This window comes from Neopelma chrysocephalum, unplaced genomic scaffold (genome assembly GCF_003984885.1).
Source record: "Neopelma chrysocephalum unplaced genomic scaffold, ASM398488v2 Primary Assembly neopelma1_84, whole genome shotgun sequence".
Classification (NCBI taxonomy): domain Eukaryota; kingdom Metazoa; phylum Chordata; class Aves; order Passeriformes; family Pipridae; genus Neopelma; species Neopelma chrysocephalum.
In genome coordinates, this window is record NW_020897746.1 from 4430164 (window position 1) to 4449699 (window position 19536).

The 19536-nt window shown below is 38.3% G+C and overlaps 1 protein-coding gene across 1 annotated transcript; it reads right to left on the reverse strand.

Annotated features, from left to right (window-relative positions):
- Positions 1 to 1529: 1529 nt before the first annotated feature.
- On the reverse strand, positions 1530 to 19314 carry MFSD11 (major facilitator superfamily domain containing 11). Its single transcript, XM_027691641.1, has 14 exons — positions 19077 to 19314; positions 18692 to 18862; positions 17129 to 17184; positions 16002 to 16109; positions 15507 to 15586; positions 15312 to 15408; positions 14318 to 14376; positions 11910 to 12051; positions 11051 to 11091; positions 9845 to 9910; positions 7916 to 8041; positions 6808 to 6982; positions 5704 to 5839; positions 1530 to 5207 (listed from the first exon to the last, which is right to left on the reverse strand). Exons 2-14 carry the CDS (start codon positions 18785 to 18787, stop codon positions 5040 to 5042), a joined length of 1350 nt encoding a protein of 449 aa, XP_027547442.1. The 5' UTR covers positions 18788 to 18862; positions 19077 to 19314; the 3' UTR covers positions 1530 to 5039.
- Positions 19315 to 19536: the final 222 nt, after the last annotated feature.

Genomic DNA, 19536 nt, shown 5'->3' on the forward strand with positions numbered 1-19536 from the left:
TTTCAAACAGAGAAAGAAAACAGGCTGAAGCAGCCACTCTGATTTCCCTGAGACACTTAATTAGTCTACACCACGACTAGAATTAAGCGGTTCCTAAGGGCTACTTAGCACTAAACCGAACATTTCCCTTTTCCTAAGCAGGCCCTTATAAAGCACTAACAAGAGCCATCAGTTCAGACTCTGACTCCCTTTTCCAAAGCCTCTGGCATAACTGTTTAAAACAGTGACAGGAGCAATTCCGACAGCTTAACAAGCCTATTAACAAAAACAATGTGCGTAATTCACTTTTATTTGCATGGCTGTGACCATGAAAAGAAACAGTCAGTACACGCAGCTAAAAACAGCGTTTTCATTAGGGATAATCGTTGTGTGACCCTGCTCTCCATTACCACTAATTCGAACCCAAAGACACCTTTGATTAAGGTAAAAAGTTTCAATCTTTTGGATTTCTAGCCAGTGTCAAAATGTAAACAAAAGGAGGGCTTGGGGGAACACACTCACCAGCTGAAATAACCAACTTAACAGAGACACTATGAACTAAATAGAAATTGAGCCACTGCCCAAACTCAGTTGAGCAAAGCACCCTCTTCATGTGCCCACTGAGACTAATTCTCACTTCCAGATTTGCTCTCTACTGCACTTCAAGGATATTTTCCCCCCTCTCCCATTAGTGCTTCTCTGTGGTACAACCTCAGGAGTTAAATTTATCAAGGCACCTTTCTGAATTTATCCATGAAAACTACAAGAGTCTCAACCCTTCTGAACCAGCCGGGTCATGTCAGAAGGGCAAGGACCTTGTTAAGCAGCAAACTTCCCAACTTCAGCTCCATCTAAATTTCCCCATCTTTTAATATTTCTACCTGCATGTTAGCCAGGGATCAAGGAAAACATGGTACTAACTGCTGCTGACATTCAATTTGCATTAGTGGGGCTGGAAGACTTCCAAGGAAAATAGTGCTGTGGACAAAGTCCCTGAAAACATGTTTTGCTAGAAAAATTAATGGTTGTGATTGTAAAGTCCTGTCTTAACTAACACACTTGCACAAATTGAGTCCAAGTTGGATATTGTGTCTCCTGGCATGATGTTGAGCATCATGTTTCCTGTTTATACTAACAGCAAACAATCTTTGTCCTAAAACACAAACTTTGGGGTTCTCTTTATACACCCCTACTCCTCAGGAGCCAGCTGCTGGGGCACCTCTGTCACTGAGGATGGACTCCAGGGAACCACATTCCCCATCTGAAGCAAACTTGTGGAATTAAAAGAAAGTCTAGTGGGACTTCATCTGTCTGGTTAACTGATTTATGGGTTTCTACACTTATTTTTTCATAAAGTTACACCAAACACCACCAGGAGGTTCTCTCTCCAGTATACTTTAAAATGATCACAAAAATTCTACAAACTTACCAGCAGAAGGATTTTTAAGAGTTTTTAATAACAGAAGGGTTTCTGCTAAGATAGGGACCTTGGTAAAACTTAGGGGTTTTGCGGGGGGTTTTGGTTGTTCTGTAGGTTTGGGGGTTTTTTAATATACCTGTGGAGTTTAGCACAATCTGCACAAAAATTATAGACTAGAATTATTTATAAATGACATTGTTCTCTTCCTTATCTCAACTTGACAACATTGATTGTACCTAATGAAATTAACACACAGAAGGTCTACAGTTGTAGAAATTCTCTTTCCATACATTCATGTATCAAAAATGAAACTCAACTGGCAAAACAAAAATATAGATATGTTTATATGACATTAATGAAAGACTAATTTTTTAGCAGCTTCTTTGGCACTCAATGTCAAGAATATCAGTTTTCATTTCCTCTTTAGCATTTGTTTGTAAAACTTGTGGGTGTGATATATGTCAAGATATTAAACCTTAGTAACAACCCAAAAGAATGGGGGGGAGGAAAGAGGTCTTTTTAGTAAACCCAAACAAATGTGTCATTTTGCTTAAAAAGATAAAATCACTAATATAAAACAAATCCACAATACCACAGATACAGGAAAAAAAACTATTTTCAAATCCCACTTAATTTAACAGTAAGCTCCCAATTCAGATTAACATTAAAAGGCCACTGAGGTGAAATGAAGGGGGTGCAGCCTCATGGTTGGTAAATGCTGATAAACAGATTCAGAGATGGAATCAGAAATGGATGTCAGCATTCCTGTTCTTTATATTGCTGCACCGAAGATTTCAACCAAGCTAACAACTGTGTATATCTGAGAGGATTTTTCACCTCTTGACAAATCAAAGAAATATGAATAAGTGAAAAGCAGTCACAGCAGCAGCAGCTTGAATAACTGAAACCTGTCTCTTCAGATCAAATGTCAAAAGCAATAAAGTTAACAGTAAAAAAGAATAGTTATCCATGATACAGTTTTGAGAATTTCATGATTTCTTGTAAAACTTGTCACAAAACAATACTTCCCTTTAATGACCCAATAAATACTTCTGAGCAGCTTTCCAACATTGCCTGATACTGAGTCAGGCCAGAAAGGAGAAAAAGAATAGGGGGAAAAAAAAGTAAAGCATCAGATTCACAAAAGTACTAAAAACCCACATTCCTGGTTCATTACTATCCCTTTGACTTCAAAATGGTTTTTGAAACCACATAAACTTAGCAATTTTTAAATTTCTAATAAAATAGTCCATATAATTTATATGGCAAATGAGCATCACAGAAGTTCATAATTAAAAGAAATCATTCGAAAAGCAACCTCATGAGAGCCATAACCTACTTACAGTTAAATGACATTGTTCTAAAAGCATTTAATTACTCATCACCACAAGACCCAAGAATCATTTTTTCCCCAAATATACTGTAAGACAAAACTTCCCCTTGTGAACTTTCAAGTCTTTCTGCTCTCATTGATATACAAGGAAAAACAGGTCCCAGAAAGCATTTGGAGGGAAAAAAAAAGTCAGTAATTCCCTATCTGAAAAAGACCCTATTTATCCTGTTTGGTACTTTGGAGAAAATATAAATGTGTAGCAACAAGAGAATTTTAATCACTGGCAGCATCCTATCATCTATACCTTTATAGTGCTCAGTATATTAAAAATAGCACACTTCAAGTTACAGGATAACAGGAGTGGGTGAGAGAGAGGCTTCACCGTGCTGCTGGTCACATTAATCAGATATTGATTCAATCCTGAATGCCTTTTCAGTTTGCCTGACAAATTGGAATGGGTTCAGCAACCCCTCTCCAATGTGTGTTCTGTCTCATTCTCTTTTACATCATTCATTAAATCTCCCAGGAATACACAAAGGCTTTCTCTCCTGCCTGGCCTCAAAGATTCCTTTTGCTTGCTGGATGTTCAGGTGCCCTCTCGTCCTCCCATTAACACCTTACTGATCTCACAGCAAAAAACCTGCAGTGAATTTAAAAATCCCTTTCTGTAGCCCTGTAAAATGATGCCCCTGGGCTGTTTTGCTGTGCTTCACAACTCTGTGCTTCACAGGAGTTGTGTCACTGCTCTTTGAGAGCAAAAGTTGACAGCAAATGTCACAGGAGATGCCACCCTCCCTCACCAAGTTTAACCTTGGGTACACCTACCTAGTTATGACACACGGGAGCTACCTAGTTATGACACACAATGAGTCGACTTTAACTTGTCTTTAAAGACATTAACATCCTGACTGTGCATAAAAAAAGGGTTGGTGAGTGGTACTTTTCTAAAAATAGCTACGTGGAGTGTCTAAAAACACCTTCTCAGTGTTCCATCCCTGCTCTCAGGTGCATCTTGTTGCCCACCAGACAGAAACATCACTGCAAGTACTACAGAGCCAGGCAAAGTCAAGGTGAGCTGCATTCACTGCCTGTTTTATCATCTATAACAGTTTTGGATTAAAATTTAGTTACTATGCTAGTAACCTTGTTTTCATATTTGGTGGAGTAAGATTACAGTACAATCTTCCCAAAATACACTGAATAAAGCAACTTAGGACAAACATTTCAGGTGTTTTCAGCCTATGCAGTAGAATAAACACTGCAAGATTATTCTGACCATTCACATTCTGAGTCTATTTGTACTTTTTAAAGTTACCTCAGACAATGCTCCCATCACAGATTTTCATCATTTTATGATAAAAACTCCACTGAAGTCAAAAGAACTATTTGGGAGTCTGTGAGGGAAGTCATGGATTGTGGTCCTTCATATTGCACAGCCCTGAGGAAGTTTCAGCACCTTTCCCAACACAGTTCAAGTCTGAGATACTGAGCCACGAGGCTGTTTTCAGTTATCAATAATTCACAGGCCTTGGGATCCCATCCTTAAGATGGCTAAAAGTAATATCTTTAAATTCTTGTAAAAATCTTTCATGTCACACTATAACCTGATTCATTTTCTTACCAAAAAAACCCAAAAACCAGAAAAGCATGAAACAAAAGAAAAAACAAACAAACAAAAACCCCCACGGATCTGAAAACTTAGGCACATGAAACAGATTAATAAACAATTTGTTGGGAAACAAGAAGCTGAGTGATACAAAATAAGGCAACATTTCCCACGGAAATACTTGAGCGTATCTAATTGTTGAAAAAGTCAATGCCAAATTGATTTCTCAGTTGTGCAGACAATCTGTGATATAATCTACCTTATAAAAACATCACTCATTCAATACCAGAACTCATGTGTCTGCAGAACTAGTGTATAGGAAAAATAATTTATGGGGCAAAAAACAAAACTAATCCTGTAGTGCATGGTAGAGTGAAATCAGGCAATTACATTCTGAAAGGTACATCTCAGAGCAGAATAGTTCAATACACAGATCTATACATCTTCCAATGCTAATATCAGGTTTTTAAGAACACTTATACCATGCTTGGTTGAGTAAAGCAAGTAAAAAAAAAAAAAAAGCCTTTCAAATTTGGCATTTTTTTCCTCCTGTTTCACATCCAGTTGGACTGATGGCGATTTAGTAGCAGCTTCCTCCATCTCAATCTCTGCAGCAGCTTGACCTTTTCCACCTTTTCACATCACTTCCCAAAAAACATGCCTGTGCTGTTCCTTAAATCAGACCAGCCATGGTGATAGGATCAAATGCTGCTGTAGTCTGAGCCACGGGCAGCCAGGGCTGCTGCTGCTTCCCACTCCACTGTGAAGAAGGTAATTGTTCCAAAGAATCCCACGATCACCATGATCAGGAGCTGCCACTGCAGAAGGAAGTAGTTGCTGTAGAAATAGGCAACTGCAGCACAGATGGACTGAGAGAAAAAAAAACACCAAGTAAAAAAGATTATCAGTGGAGATTTCCAGGCTGATGTTACTACACGAGGATTATCAAACTGACAGGAGTTTAATATGCAGCTCTCAGTAGAATCCTGCTGTAGGAGATGGGCAATCTTAAGGCTTCATTATACCTCAACATATGCCTTGATGTGATACACAACAGATTTAGTTTTCACTTGTTATTTAAACAGTGTTCACTGTAGAAAATGAACACCAAACTCAAAAGTGTTTGGAGCATTGCAAGTGCAGTTCTCTGGTATTTCAAACCAGTTTGTCTAGAAACAACACAGCCAAAGCTTTAAGATCACAGTCCAGGAAACTGTTTCCAGCATCACAAACTGCTTTACACCAAAATTCAGGATGAAATAATTTGCAGAGACATCATTTTTCTCAGCTCATTAAAAAGGCCAACCCAGCATTTCAGTAACATCCCAACAGTTCGAAACATTTCGAAAGATTGTTAATTATTACCTGAACAAACTTAAAGATGGCAAAGGCAGGAGCACTGTCTTCTGAATACAGGAATCCTAAAATACTGAGGAGCTGGGTGTTGAAGCAGCTGTCCCCCAGCCCCAGCAGGAAGCTGCAGAGCATGGCCACCTCTTTGCTGAAGGAGAAAGTGAATCCAGTTTAAAAGCCATTTGTTCAAACAGCTCACACATCTAAAAACTATTTTTGGCAGATTTATTTGGAACTTGAGAATGGAAAGGTATCAAACTTTTAATTTCACTGGAAAAGAACTGGGAATGCCTGGCTTGGCAAAAAGAATAGTTTCATCAGCTTTTACTTTCTGGAATGCTAAGACTTCTGTTACTGTTACCTGCAGTCAATTCACACTGAATGAGAATCAGGAAAAGAACTCATTTTGGTGCTTGGAGCCACAAACCCCACACAGCAGTGATTAAAAGCTGAGACACATCATGAATTCTTGAGCTGCAGGAATATTAGAGAAATACCAACTCATTTTGCAGAAAAATACCCCAGTTAAGACCAGTCACCTGCACAGGCACAAATGCTTAGAATTCCAATTTAGTCACTGGGTCTGCACAAACTGAAAACATATTTTCACACAAATTGGCCAGAATAAACCCCAAGAGACAGTTACAATGGTGAGATAATAAAGTTCCCCATATTCTTCTCCAATTATTATAACAGACAGGCATGGCATGGCTTCAGTTAGTTCAATAAGAATTTGGTAATAAGCATTGAAAGACTTTGGAAATGGATGCAACAGTGCAAGGCTGGGGCTCCCTGATGTAGTAGAACTGAGCCCAAGATAGACTGACTTCTTAACACCTACTGCAATAGTTGCTGGTCTCACTATTGTGCTACATGTCAAACATCAGCTGTTGAGTGACAGAACTGCTGCCAGTAATCCTCAGGCTTTTTATTCTTATGCTATTTAAGTTCCTAAATAGGGTGCAGACTGGTAGAATGCCTATCTTTAATAAAAGCCAATTTCCTGAAAGCTTTTTCTGTGGAGTTAGTCACTCCACGGAAAAACAACTTCAAGGGATTTTCTGTGGAGAAACAAGCTGTTTATATACAACCAGCCAAAGGAGAAAGCTCACATACCTTGGAATCATATAAGCAACTTGATCTGTTCCTTCCATGGGAGCAATAGGGGCATCATTTGGCATGTTGAAAAAAATTAAATAAAAGGCTATGAAGTGGACAAGAATGCCCAGCATCACCACTGGGTTCCTGCCAAAGCGACTGTTCTTGCTCAGCAAACCAAAGATTCCTCCACCTGCAGGAGCAGAAAAGATTGGATAACTGAATCAGAACTGAAGATTTAAAGAACAGAACAAAACTTTCAATACTGGCAGCTTGAATTATAAATATGCCCATACTGGATAACTGAAAGATCAAACATGAAAACAGCCCCAAGGATCTCCCAGCCCCGTTTGCCACATGAGATGAGCTCAGGGTTGTTACAGGTGTCTGAGAAACAGGGGCAGGAGATTTATCAGATGGTTGCTGAGGAAAACACTTCACCTTTTAACAAGTACTTTACTCCAGTACTGCAACAGTACTAAGTGAAAATGGACAACCTTGTGCTTAGCTCCTAATTGCAAAAGCCTGCAACTCTCTGGACCTAAGCTGCTGATGAACAGACAGTGGGTTTTTTATTAAACACCATAGTTCTTGAGTTTACAGAAAAAAAAGAGAAATATTTACTTAATGAACCTTCCCTGTATCCAATTTTATTAAATATCGCATCTTATTTAATGTAAGTTCATTTTTTTAAAACAAAGAAATTTTTATTAAAAAAATTAGAAGTTACTATATCACTCAAGTAATAAAAATGTAAACATAATACTATTTAAAAACAACATTTAAATAGCAAAATGGTGTCAACTCCCTAATAACACTGCAGCCTATTGTTTCTTGCATTTTGAGTCTTGTGTATTTCTCCACACTAATCCAAATAGAATGCAGAATGTTAGGATTCATGGGCAGCAGTATTTCACATGCTGGTCTACACCCACTTTACACAATGCAAGGTATAATTCACAGTGCAATAAAGAACCACATTGCCAATTACATTTCATTTTTTGTTCACATAATCATTGCTGGAAGCTTGAAATACACTATTCAGTTAAATACAAAAAAAACCATTTTGAACAATTACATCACTCTAATTCTTTTTTTTGTCAAAAGGTAGCAAATTTAGACTCACCCAAGATTTCTCCAACACCGATAAAAATACCAGAGAGACCAATTAGGCTTTTCTCTTCACTGCCAAACCTATTCACAGCACCAATGCATGTTCCATACACTCCAGAAAAGAATGTTAATTCCAAACCTTTGAAGGAAACCAAGCAGAATTGACAGATGAACTATTATGAAAGTCATGAAAAAATTCTTTATGTCTAAAGGCTCTTTTCCCCTCAGGTATCTTTCAAATAATAAACTTAAATGAAGTCTGTGTAATAGAAGCAAACATGGAATTTTAAACTATGTGATTATTATATTCTCCAATGTCAGCTCACAAAAACCACATTAGAAAAAACAGTTGCACTAATTGGTGTCACTCAGGTTCAGTACCCAGAGCTGTTGACACAATCCCTATAAACAGTTTATATTTCTATTTTTCAAGAACTTTGGAATTTCATCCAAATGAGAAGTGCCATGTGAAATAACACTTCAGGTAACTGAAGAGATAAAGCACAATTTCAGTGTAAGATTCCCCCCCCCCAAGTTATGACATTTCTAAGAAAGACCCTGCATCCCCAAAAACTAACAAGATGCTAAGATTCTTAAAATTGACTTTTCTACACATACATAATGAATTTAAACTGAGAAAGAACTACTGCTATTTGTTTAAAATCCTTTCTTCTTTCTACTGTTATTAATGTGAGGGAAGGTGACATAGCAGAGTCCAACTACAACATGACTATAAGCAACCATCAGTATAAAAATACCAGCTCCTTAATAAAAGAAGTGTATTTAAAACAATGCAAAGTGTTCTGCTCAAAATAAAACTGTTTCTCATTTATCTCCTTTGCCTTTTGCTACAGCAAAATGATGGCCCAGCATCTCCTGGTCTGCATTTCCAGGCCACCCAACGCAGCAGATGAACTGCACGGCTTCAAAATTCGGGTGGACTTGCAGCAGTCTGAACCCAACCATCAATTCTGGAATAAAAGCCTTTGTTGGCCTTATGGGATTTTCTATTTTGCTACAAAAAAGTGGCAATATTGGCAATATTGAGCCACCAGATGGCAGCAGCCATTTTTTCCCCAATCTGGAGTGATTTATTTTTATGCCACCTGTAGAACTGAATTGCAGAATACTCCAGGAAAACCTCACTGACTCCCTTCCCTTGTCATCCTGCTCCACATTCCCACTGCACTAAACACCCAAGAGGAATTCAGGTGAGTTAATCTGGCTTAACACAACTGTGTGAAGTAACCTGTAACTCAGATCAGTGACTGGAGCAACCCAACTCCAGAGCTGCTGTTTATATTTCTCCTCCAGGAGCTGACTGGAAACTTCAGCAGATGTTTGGGCACTGTTTATAGTTTGTTCACATCTAAGTTTTTCTTTTCACCTACAAGACCTGACAATTTTTCATAATGGTGACTCAGAGATGAGGTTCTGAAAACGCATTTATTCCTCTAAAAACTTAATTTTATCGTGAACAAAACTATACCTGAAGCTAAATAAGGAGCAAAAAACCCCACAAAAATCAATTCAAGGATCTCAGAAACATTTTGGAACATTTGATGGTTTTTTTGCAGAAGAATTGCTTTAGTTTATAGCAAAAATAACTTCATTTTTCATTTACAACTCATACCTTGGTCTAATAACAGCAGACCAAGTTTAACTAAAAGTTGCTAAAAAGAAGGAAAACCCTTGCCACAGCAAATACTAATGACAAAAATGGCTGAAAATGGCTAAGCTTGTTCCCAATAAAACCAAGACTAAAATGAAGGCCATCAGCAATCTCCCACATCTCAATGAAGGTGTGATGTACAAACATTATTTTAATACAATTGTATTAAACAATCTATGAACTATTGGTAGTGTAATATCAAATCACATAAAAGCCAGCTATGTAAATTTTCCCTGAAATTCCAACCATGATACACTGATGGCTTCATACCTGTGTAGGCTGTTGTGACACTGAGAAGCATCATCTCTTTGGTGAAGCTCAGTGTAATAGATTTCTCTGTAAAGAAACAATAATGGAAATTAGATTAACTTCTGATAATACTACTAAGATAATCTACACTTTCTTTTGCTCTTTGTTTAAAACAAAAATAGGTTAGAATTATATAAGCTGTACATTATAATTTTATTTACTGTTTATTACAGTAATGAGAGTGCTAAATAAGCCAACCCTGACATGCCATCTAGAGGAAATGTGTCCTCCAAAAGTCATTTTTGTAAGAAATGCAATTGGGGAAACATTAAAGAGAAGGCAGTTTCCAATTAACAGGCAATTTTCTGCTCATTGTATTTTTGTATTCTCTCTGAGCTCACAGCAACTGTCTCCTGAAATAAATCCTCAATGAACATCCCCACATTCCCCAAACAAACTCAACAGTCACAGGCAGAACACATCAAACTTCAAAGGAAACTACAGATGCTCGAGTTCTAAATTGTTAACTGGTCTCAATCGGTGACAAAATAAAACAACCTGTAACTTTTTATCTTGTTATGTTTGTTGGTTTTTATTTTTTAATCTTTCACACAGTGGTTTTCCCCGTGGTGATCTGTTCTTTTTGTGTTTGTCTATAGAGGGAAGCTGTTGAAAAGTAGCTTGGATCTGAAACTGCATCAAAGGAACACTTCAGATCTTTCCTGGACTGTACCAGTACATGATTGAAGTGAAGTCACCTCACTTTTTTTGCTTTCAGTCAAGCTTTTTTTGTCACATGGTCACCTGAAAGGAGCTTTGATGAAGTGCAGGGAGCCAGCTCACACCAACCCCACGCCCACACTAATTTGCCCACACTTTAGTTCAGTGATTCCCAAGCTTTTCCACTTCCAACCTCCATTTTGGATAGGTTCAAATTCACAAGATGCTCACACAGACATCTGAATTTCTGTCAGGCTCAGAACTCAGCCCTGTGTCCCTGTGTGACCTGTCATCCCTGGGCTGGAACCCACTGCCATCCGAGAGTCCTTTTTCCAAGCAGACCATCCCTGAAGGTCCATATTCAAAGTAGAATAACTGAAATACACTCTCAAAACGTTACTTGTTCACAAATTTTTGTTCCAAGTGATTTGTCCATGACCACATTATCAGCAGAACCATGGACAGCTGGGAGGGATATGCCAGTATTTTATGCAGAAATGTACTTACTGAAGGCAGCCACTGCTCTCATCATTTTGTTTCGTGCAGACCTGGGTAAACAAATGACTTGGTCAAAATGGAAAAAGAATAACCACACTGTACTTCTATGCTGGAAGGCACCTTCATTTTTTTAAACCTTCTGTACATTTTCTAGCCCAGCACTGGAATATACCAATATATCCTTAAAAGTGTCTGAGATCTAAACTACTAACCACAAAATTTATTTGCTTTCTGCACTACTGAATGCCTGCTTAACAGAATCTTCCTTCTGAGCATTTTTAGCTTCCAACATTTTCTTCCATGGGCAGACTTATTGATGTTTTCTAACTTTTGCCTTGTTCTTTAAATAAAGCAAAATATTTAAGCTGATGCCTCAGGCAAAACTCCACAGGATCTGTCAGTGTACTTGTCATTTTTAATGTATTTATTAGGCTGGCATGCATATATTTAGAGAAGACAGGAAAAACATGTTCCAGTTTGTCAAGGAACCCATAAAAAAAGGAATAATTTCTGTTTATTCCAGACTTTAAAATGGACTGATGAGGGCAAAACAAACTATGAAAGGCAAATAAATGTTTAATAACAATCAGTTGAGAAGTGAAAGGTATCTTTCCCAAGGCACTTACTTATTAAAGGAAAAACTTAATGTGCAGTACTGCGCTCCACCCTTGAGAATATGCCATCTAAAGAACAATAATTCTCACTTGTTAAAGAACAGACACTTTTCTAATAAATCTGTACATTCTACAGGTTGTTGATAACATTCATGTCTCCAGCACAGAGGGGGAAGTCATTGCACAGCGTTCCACTGAGGAGCAGGAGCACAAACAAGGAGATGTGACAACATGTTATTGCCGTAAGCACTTACGAGCTCTCCCCCAGGATTTCATTAGTAGAATCTTCATCCCCTGGAGCTTTTGTGTCCTCTTGTTTCCTAATCAGAAAGAACAGAACTGTGCCCACAAGACTGATAACAGTCAGAGCAATGAAGACAGTTCTGCGATCGCTCTCTGTGGGAAAACAAACAAGAGTCGTAACCAGATGTGCAGAAAGCAAATCAAACCAATTCAACTACTTTCAAACAACTAATACAGACATACTACAGTGTTTAACACACACCCATTTTCTAACTTACCTTCAACATGCAGCAAAAGGTACCCAGCTGCTGGTAAATGCCTGTCTCAGTTTTATGATGCTAATAAAGCATCAGCATATTAAAGTGTCCCTCGCATTTTCTGCCACGCAAAGGCTATGACCAGGCAGGAGCCAATTAAAGGAACTGCATCAATTATTAGCAGAAGAAAGCACATCTTTGAAGACTTACAGAATTCAGAGTGGACATAAACAACCTAAAGCCCTTCAGATCTCTCAAAAGAAGCTCTTTACCAGCATCAGAAATAGCAGCACCGTGACATCACAGACTGGTGGGCTTGGAAACTACAAAGGCCTAAAAGCCACCAAAACCTCAGTAACTGCCACAGCAGCTGCAGGGAGGCAACTGCTGCCCTGTGCACCAGCTCTGCTGCACCAACCAACTTGTTTGGCACAGATACATTTAATACAGAAGCTACTCCCATTTACCAATATTAAGCAGGGGCAAAAAAGCCAAGAAACAGCAAATACTTGTGATTTAACTACTATATGGCTCTGAAGGTAGTGCCTGTGCTTGTATTTATTTCCCCTTTACCTTAGGGGCAAATGCAAAATTGATCAAAAAATAACTTGTGTGTGATTACAGATCAAAAAGAGGAAGTGCTTCACACCTTGAACAGTCTGTAGTATTTGTATATAGGTAGTAAAAGGAAGAATTGATTTTTAAATGCTATTAAAACTTGTGATATCAATTTTTTCAATAAAGAGGAATCTCTAGACATTTAAAGATGGAGGAAAATGTAACAGCAGAACTGCCTTGTAGTTAATTACCCTATTCTGTGGTCAGCAAGAGCAATGGAATTTAGAATGCACAGAATTTCAGGGCCTCCAGGTTCAAAGTGTTTCCAATACTTTCAATAACACTTAAACCTTTGTCCTAAAGGTGAAGGAATGCAGAAAATGACCTGTAAAATTAACCTTTGCTGCGCTACTGTGTTACTTTTCAGGAGAACCTGAAAAGATGGATCTAACATAAGAAAGAAGTGGACTGTTCATCTCAACAGGGCGGTATTTCTGAAGCCTAATAAACATAATTTTAAAGCCAATACTTTGATGATTGACTAGAGCAGAAGCATCCTCATCTGTTAAAGGTTAAAAGAATTGACCATTCTAGTAGATATTTTACTTTAGGACTACAATAAGAAAAATTCTCAGTCATTATAGAACAGGACAATCAAACTTCTTTGTTTACAGAACACTGTTTTCCTAGAAGTGCTCATCTTTGGTAATTAAAATCTTAGCCTTTGCTCTTTTCACCACTGCAATTTTCTTAGTGAATACCCACACATACCTTGCCTGGCTTTAACAGTTGCCAGATCTCTGCTTTAAAAACACTGAGTCTCAACCACTGTCCAGCTTCTTAACAGTGTTACTTAAGACCTCTGTTCCCCAGTTATTGCTCTTTACCAGTCTAGCACAATAACAAATGGGAAAACTAGAGTATTAATTACAATCCCACTAGGAAGTCAGTCTTCATAAACTAAGCCAAGAAAGGAAGAGAGAGTTCTTTATTCCCTTTGCCAGCAATGCTGCCAGTTTAGACAGCAGCAGCCCCTTCTCAGCCCGGCTGCACATCTCAGCCTCTGTCTTCCCTCACTGCTTTGTGCCAGCACAATGAAGCAAACTGGGATGGTTTGCCTTTATTTCACAGGTTAATCTATCTCAAATATGATTTAGAAGGACAGCCTACACAAGGAACTTCCTTTAGAATAGGATAGTATGGTAGTATGTATAATATTAAACATACAGCCAGAATAGCTTTCCTCCCAAATAGGTGTGTTTTGGCCTAAGTGTGCCTGCACAGGGAAAATCCCAGAATGGCTATTGTGCAAAATCTTATTCTCAACTTGCCTTCTGAAGAATTCCATACACAATACCCTAAAAGAACATACTCAAAGTGCATTTCAGGCAGGAAAACAACATACGTAGCACAAGGGCTGTGAGTGCCAAGAAACACTGAATCAAAATCATACTCCAAAAAGAGACTATCTAACTATAAACTGAGGGAAAGAAATGTCTGCTATTGTATAAGCTTTGTGCCACTTTCTAGATCATCATTTCATCTGTTTATTCATGCCACCATATTTTGAAGGATGGCTTCCCACATCAACAAGCAGTACTCACCTGATATGTGAGTTTTTCCTTGCCAGGCAAAGTATATATAGAGGTTTCCAAAAAACAAGCTGTGAACAAAAAGAACAACCAAGAGGTGCATTTTCTGTAGTAAGATTAAGGTTGGGTTTGTGGAAATTGCTACTCTGATAACATACCAATATGTTAACTCTGGAAGAGAAAGCTTGAGGAACAGAACCAGCATGCCACTGGTTCAGGCTGATGTTTTACAATCCAGGATTCTGTGCCCACAGCAGCATTAGCAATGCCTAGTGCAGGCTCACCAGCCTAAGCATTCCTGCAATTCATTCCCCTTGTTACTCCCCAATATCCAGAACTGCTGTATCACAGTGGGGTTGGTAAAAGGGATCCCTCTTCAGGAACCACTTGTGGACCTGTGTCCCATGAATTTGCTTGATTCCTTTTTGATCTTGCTGACACCACCCAACTCTACACCCTCCTGGGGCAGCCAGCTCCAGAAGTTTAATCACCCATTGCACAAAGAAGCATTTCATCTGTTTCAAACCCATCCTCTTTAGTCTGACCAAGGCTTGATTACAACTGAGCTGGACCCCCACTCATCCATCCCAGCTCCAGAAGAGCCAAAGCCCCAAGGCTGAGTTTAAATAGGGCTCCTGAGCCCATGGGAAGGGTGTGGTGGAGGTGCCAGGTGAGGCTGCTCAGGGCCATTAGGGCTCATTAGTGAACTCCAGAACCTGACACAAATTAAATTAACACAGCTCTCCACAATCAACAAGGCTGCTGTTACAGATGTCAAATGCTCTCCTAACAGAAAGGGATCTTTTTAGCACCTCAAGAGCAGAGACTTCCAATATCCAGCTTTCATTCACTGCTCTGTAATGCACAATAGCAACAGAAGTGCTCAGTTCACTGACTGCAAGGTACCACTGGAGTATTTCTGGATGCAGTCTCCCACTTACAAAAAGATGTAAAAAGTAGAATGTGTACACAACCAAAAAAAATAAGATTAACAAATAAACCTTACCTGAACTGTAGAAGTGCCCAAAACACTCCACTGTTCCTTCCAATGGTGTTTTCATCAGAATTTACAGTCAAGCAATTTCCCTGTGCTGTCCAGAGGACTGGAACAGACAGAATGTATTGCTCAGGAAATAAAAATATTTTAGAGGTATATTCAAATATAATAAAAAATAGTCAGCAGAATAAGAACAGTGCTTACCAGCAGCTGCAATGCCAATAAAAACAGAAGCAGTGTAGAAAGCCCATGTAGTAGGTTGGATAAAGACTGCAATGTATAGGCTAAAATAGAACAAATCAGTTTATTGAATACAGACAAAGTGGACAGTGCACTTTAACAATCAGACATCTCACTGAGCTGCTTCTAAATCAACCACTCTCTCCTAAGAGACACTGGAATACAGGTTAGGTTGTATGTGAAAAATCTTACCCTACTAAGCACACAGAGGTTTTTTTATATAGTCATTAATCTGAGACCACAACCTGAACTCCACAGTCTGCAAAGTCTGGAAGTGCTGTGGAAGAAAATGTGCTGTTTCCAGTAGGCTGAAGTACTCTGCAGTTACAGATCTACAGTATCTCTGTGAGATGCTTTTCTTAGCCAGTACAATTTCATGTATGGCACAGTAGCCCTAGGTGTGAGAAAAAAATTAAATATTTCAAAGGAAGCAGCTAAAAATTCAAAATTAATACTTACCTATAAAATATGCCACTAACAACCATGCAGAACTGAGGTCCTACTATTGCAACCACTGAAGGTGATATAAGATTTGATGCAGATAATACTCCATAAATAATGGACATGCTGCATAAATAAACAACAAAGATGATTAAGTACTTAAAATATAGGGTATCACTGCAACTGATTTAAGAGTGATCAGTGGATTTCAAAATATCCAGTTAAGCACATACACAACTCAAGTAACTCCATAAAACTTCCATGGTCAAACATTTCCTCCCTTTCCTCTGTTCCCTTCACCCACTGTACTCCATATGGGAATACAGGAGTGCACAGTGTTTCCTGGATTGCTGAGTAGAGTCCCAAACTATTGCAGGCAAGCATGTCTGGTAATTTAAAACATGCATTTGTCAAACTGCCTTAACAACAGTTACTGTATTTTGTACCCTGTACTTCTAGAGGAGAATGTTCCAGAGCCTCATTTGTCCAGGAGTGAGGTTTTCATTTTCTGCCAAATACACCACAGAAATTCTACAGCTATATTTTGAGCCAGCTGTATTTTCAGTTTAAACTAAGACAGCAAACCCTTCAAAGCAGCAGTCAGGTTTTTCTACATGACAGAATTAATTTGGCATACAAGAGGCTCCTGATCATGCTTGGCAAGTTTGGCTGTGCCAGTGCAACAAAGAGAATGGCTTTTTGTGGCTTTGCTTCTGTCTCTCTGACTGCTCCTTCCACATTTACATTGCAGTGTTTCCTGGGAGCTGATCCACACAACCTGCTCTACACAAACACACAGAGGTGTACAAGGGCAAACAACCAAGGCCTGAGTTAGCAGGTTTTTCTATTTTTAAACTTCCAGCTTCTTCGTCTCCTAAGACAAAATGCTGAGAATGAGATGATGGTGGTTTTTCTCTCTACAAAGAAAACATGCAAACCAGATATGTAGTTCAGCTAGAAATAATTCAGAGTGGGGTTGTGAGAAGCCTGTTTTATTTAAAGTGCTTTAAGTATGTCAATAAATTGTGAAGTCAGCAGAACACTCCAATCTCTCGAGAGTGTCTCTCTACTGGATGAAACTGTAACCAGCTTCACCCTGCAAGGAGCAAAGTAATAAGTAATAATTTACAATCTGTGTAAATTACCTTGTGTAGCCACTGCCATGGAAGTCCGTGTTGTTTAAATTTGTGATAACAGTTTGCTGTGAGGAGAAAACCATACACTGTAATATGTCAGAATCTGTCTTGTAGTTTGAGAACACTTGCATCAGTTTGAAGTCAGTAACAAATGTCAGACTTAACCATTAACAGACTCTAAAAAGTACTTAAAATAATTTAAAATGTTAACTACAACTCACACCACCTCCACAACAAAGATGCAGGAGATATTTGGCAGGGAAACATCTATGTGTGAAGCAGTAATTAGTACTTTACTATTAAATCATTATTTCACCAGAGACCTTAAAATACTTCACAAAACTGTTGTTTTACTAAAGACCTCTCTTAGGCAGGTATGTATGACTATCTTAATTTAAATAAGTGGAGGGGAAAAGGAGAAGTTTCAAAATACTCTTAACTTGACCTAACTATGAATTCTAGTCAGAGTTTCCATTCTTTCTGGCTTCACGTTATTTCTCTGTTCCTTTTTTTTCCCCTTGAATCAGCTTTAGTGATCATGAGACCACGTAATTAGCTGGACTGGCAGGCAGATCTGGTTGAGAGTAACTTCTAAAGACTTTTAGGACAATAAGCTACATGATTGCATGATCACAAAGTCCAATTCAGTGAGGTGTTGAATTCATCACAGAACTTCTAAGATCACTGGGCTGTACTTATGTGCTCACATACAGCACCACACTGCACTATGACTTACCCAAACTATCCCAAGTAGTTATTTATATTGTAGTGAAGGACATTTATGTGTCTGAACCCAGAAAGGATTCTTCTTCCACTCAAGAAAAGAGCTGTAAGACCTGCAGGCTCAAGAAGGATGTTGAAATCTATCTGCCTTCAGGCACAGAACTGAAAGCTATGTCAACACTCAGGAAGTTAAAGGGCTATGTCTCTTAGTAGCAGGAGTCTAAAAATGTAAGTAGTAACAGTAAATTTGGATTATGTTACGCTCAATTTTGCTTCTGCAGACAAAGATACACGATACTAAAGCAGTAAATAACTTCTTGAGCTGGAAGGTGACTCGGCAGTTTAGCAATTGTGCAAGTCTGACTATTTGTCAGGTGTTATCCCCATACTCCCCCTCAATATCAAATTTGTCAGAACAGAAAAATATGTTAAATTAGGAAAAAACAGTTGATAATTGTGTGGTTAATAATAACTTGGGCAAATATCTTGAAAGGGACTATACAGAATATGGAATATAGACTACGGAAGATTCAATGTAATTCAACTGTTCAATATTGCAAGTGTCAAAGCAGACACTATTTTAAAGTTCAAACATTTGATAAGATTAATTTTCTGTTTTCCAAGCACTCTGGCACAGTTATATGTGTAGCTATGCTATCTTAAAGAAAAAAGCTGCTTAATTATTTGGTTAACCAAGTTAATCTACTTAATACTAAACCAAAGGAAGACAAAATGCCAAAGTATCTTGCACGTTAGAAAATCACAAATAAAACAACATTACAGTAGACAAAAGACAAGACAAGATACATAACTGTAAGAAACATGGCACATTTAGAAATTCACACCTACCGCAATATTTCCACATGTCTGGAAAGCAGTGAATATAAACATAAACGAGACTCCCAAAATAATGATGTTGAAAAGTTTTTTTCCTTCAGAAGACATTTTGTGTTTTCTCGCCAAGTCCTCAGCTTCAGTCTGGAAAAACTTTTTTTTCTTTTAAAAGTTTCCTCTTAACCTCTGTTAAAAAAACAAAACAAAACAAAAAGGGCAAAAAGAATTAAAAAAAAGCTTTGAAAATTATGATTACTTAGGACTACTTCTTAGCTGCTAGAAAATAACCTTCAATTAATTAAGAAATCTAGTAACTTCAATAGTGTACAGCAAAATTGGTGACTTGGGAAAAAAAATAGAAAGGTCTAGTACAAAATGTAAAGACCAAGATTCCCTCTACCTGTTCCCATTAAGTTAACAGAGCTGCCTGCAGCCGTGTTATTTCATGACATCATCTTCCCACACGCGAAGCAGTTTTCCCAATATCGAGCAGGTTAATCAGCTCAGCTTCTTGCCATTGTTGAAAGCAGAACCTGGTCCACGGCCCTTCAATCACCTGACGAAGGAAAGATGAGCCATTGGCACACACGAGTCATTTCCATGCACTGGACAGGAAATAAGGCACATTTCACCCTCTCGATCAGCTGACCCGGCCCTGAGAGCCCTTGTGCACTATGGGAAATGCAGTTTTATGAAAGCACCTTTTTTTTCCCCCTACTTAAAATGGTGAAAATCTCCCATTCCTTGAAATAAAAAGATTTGCACTACGTTTTTAAGAATTGTGATCTCTATCCAGTAAATAAGATCTGGCAAGATTTGAAAGTAAAAAAAAAAAGGGCTTAGAAAGTCGTCTAAGAAAA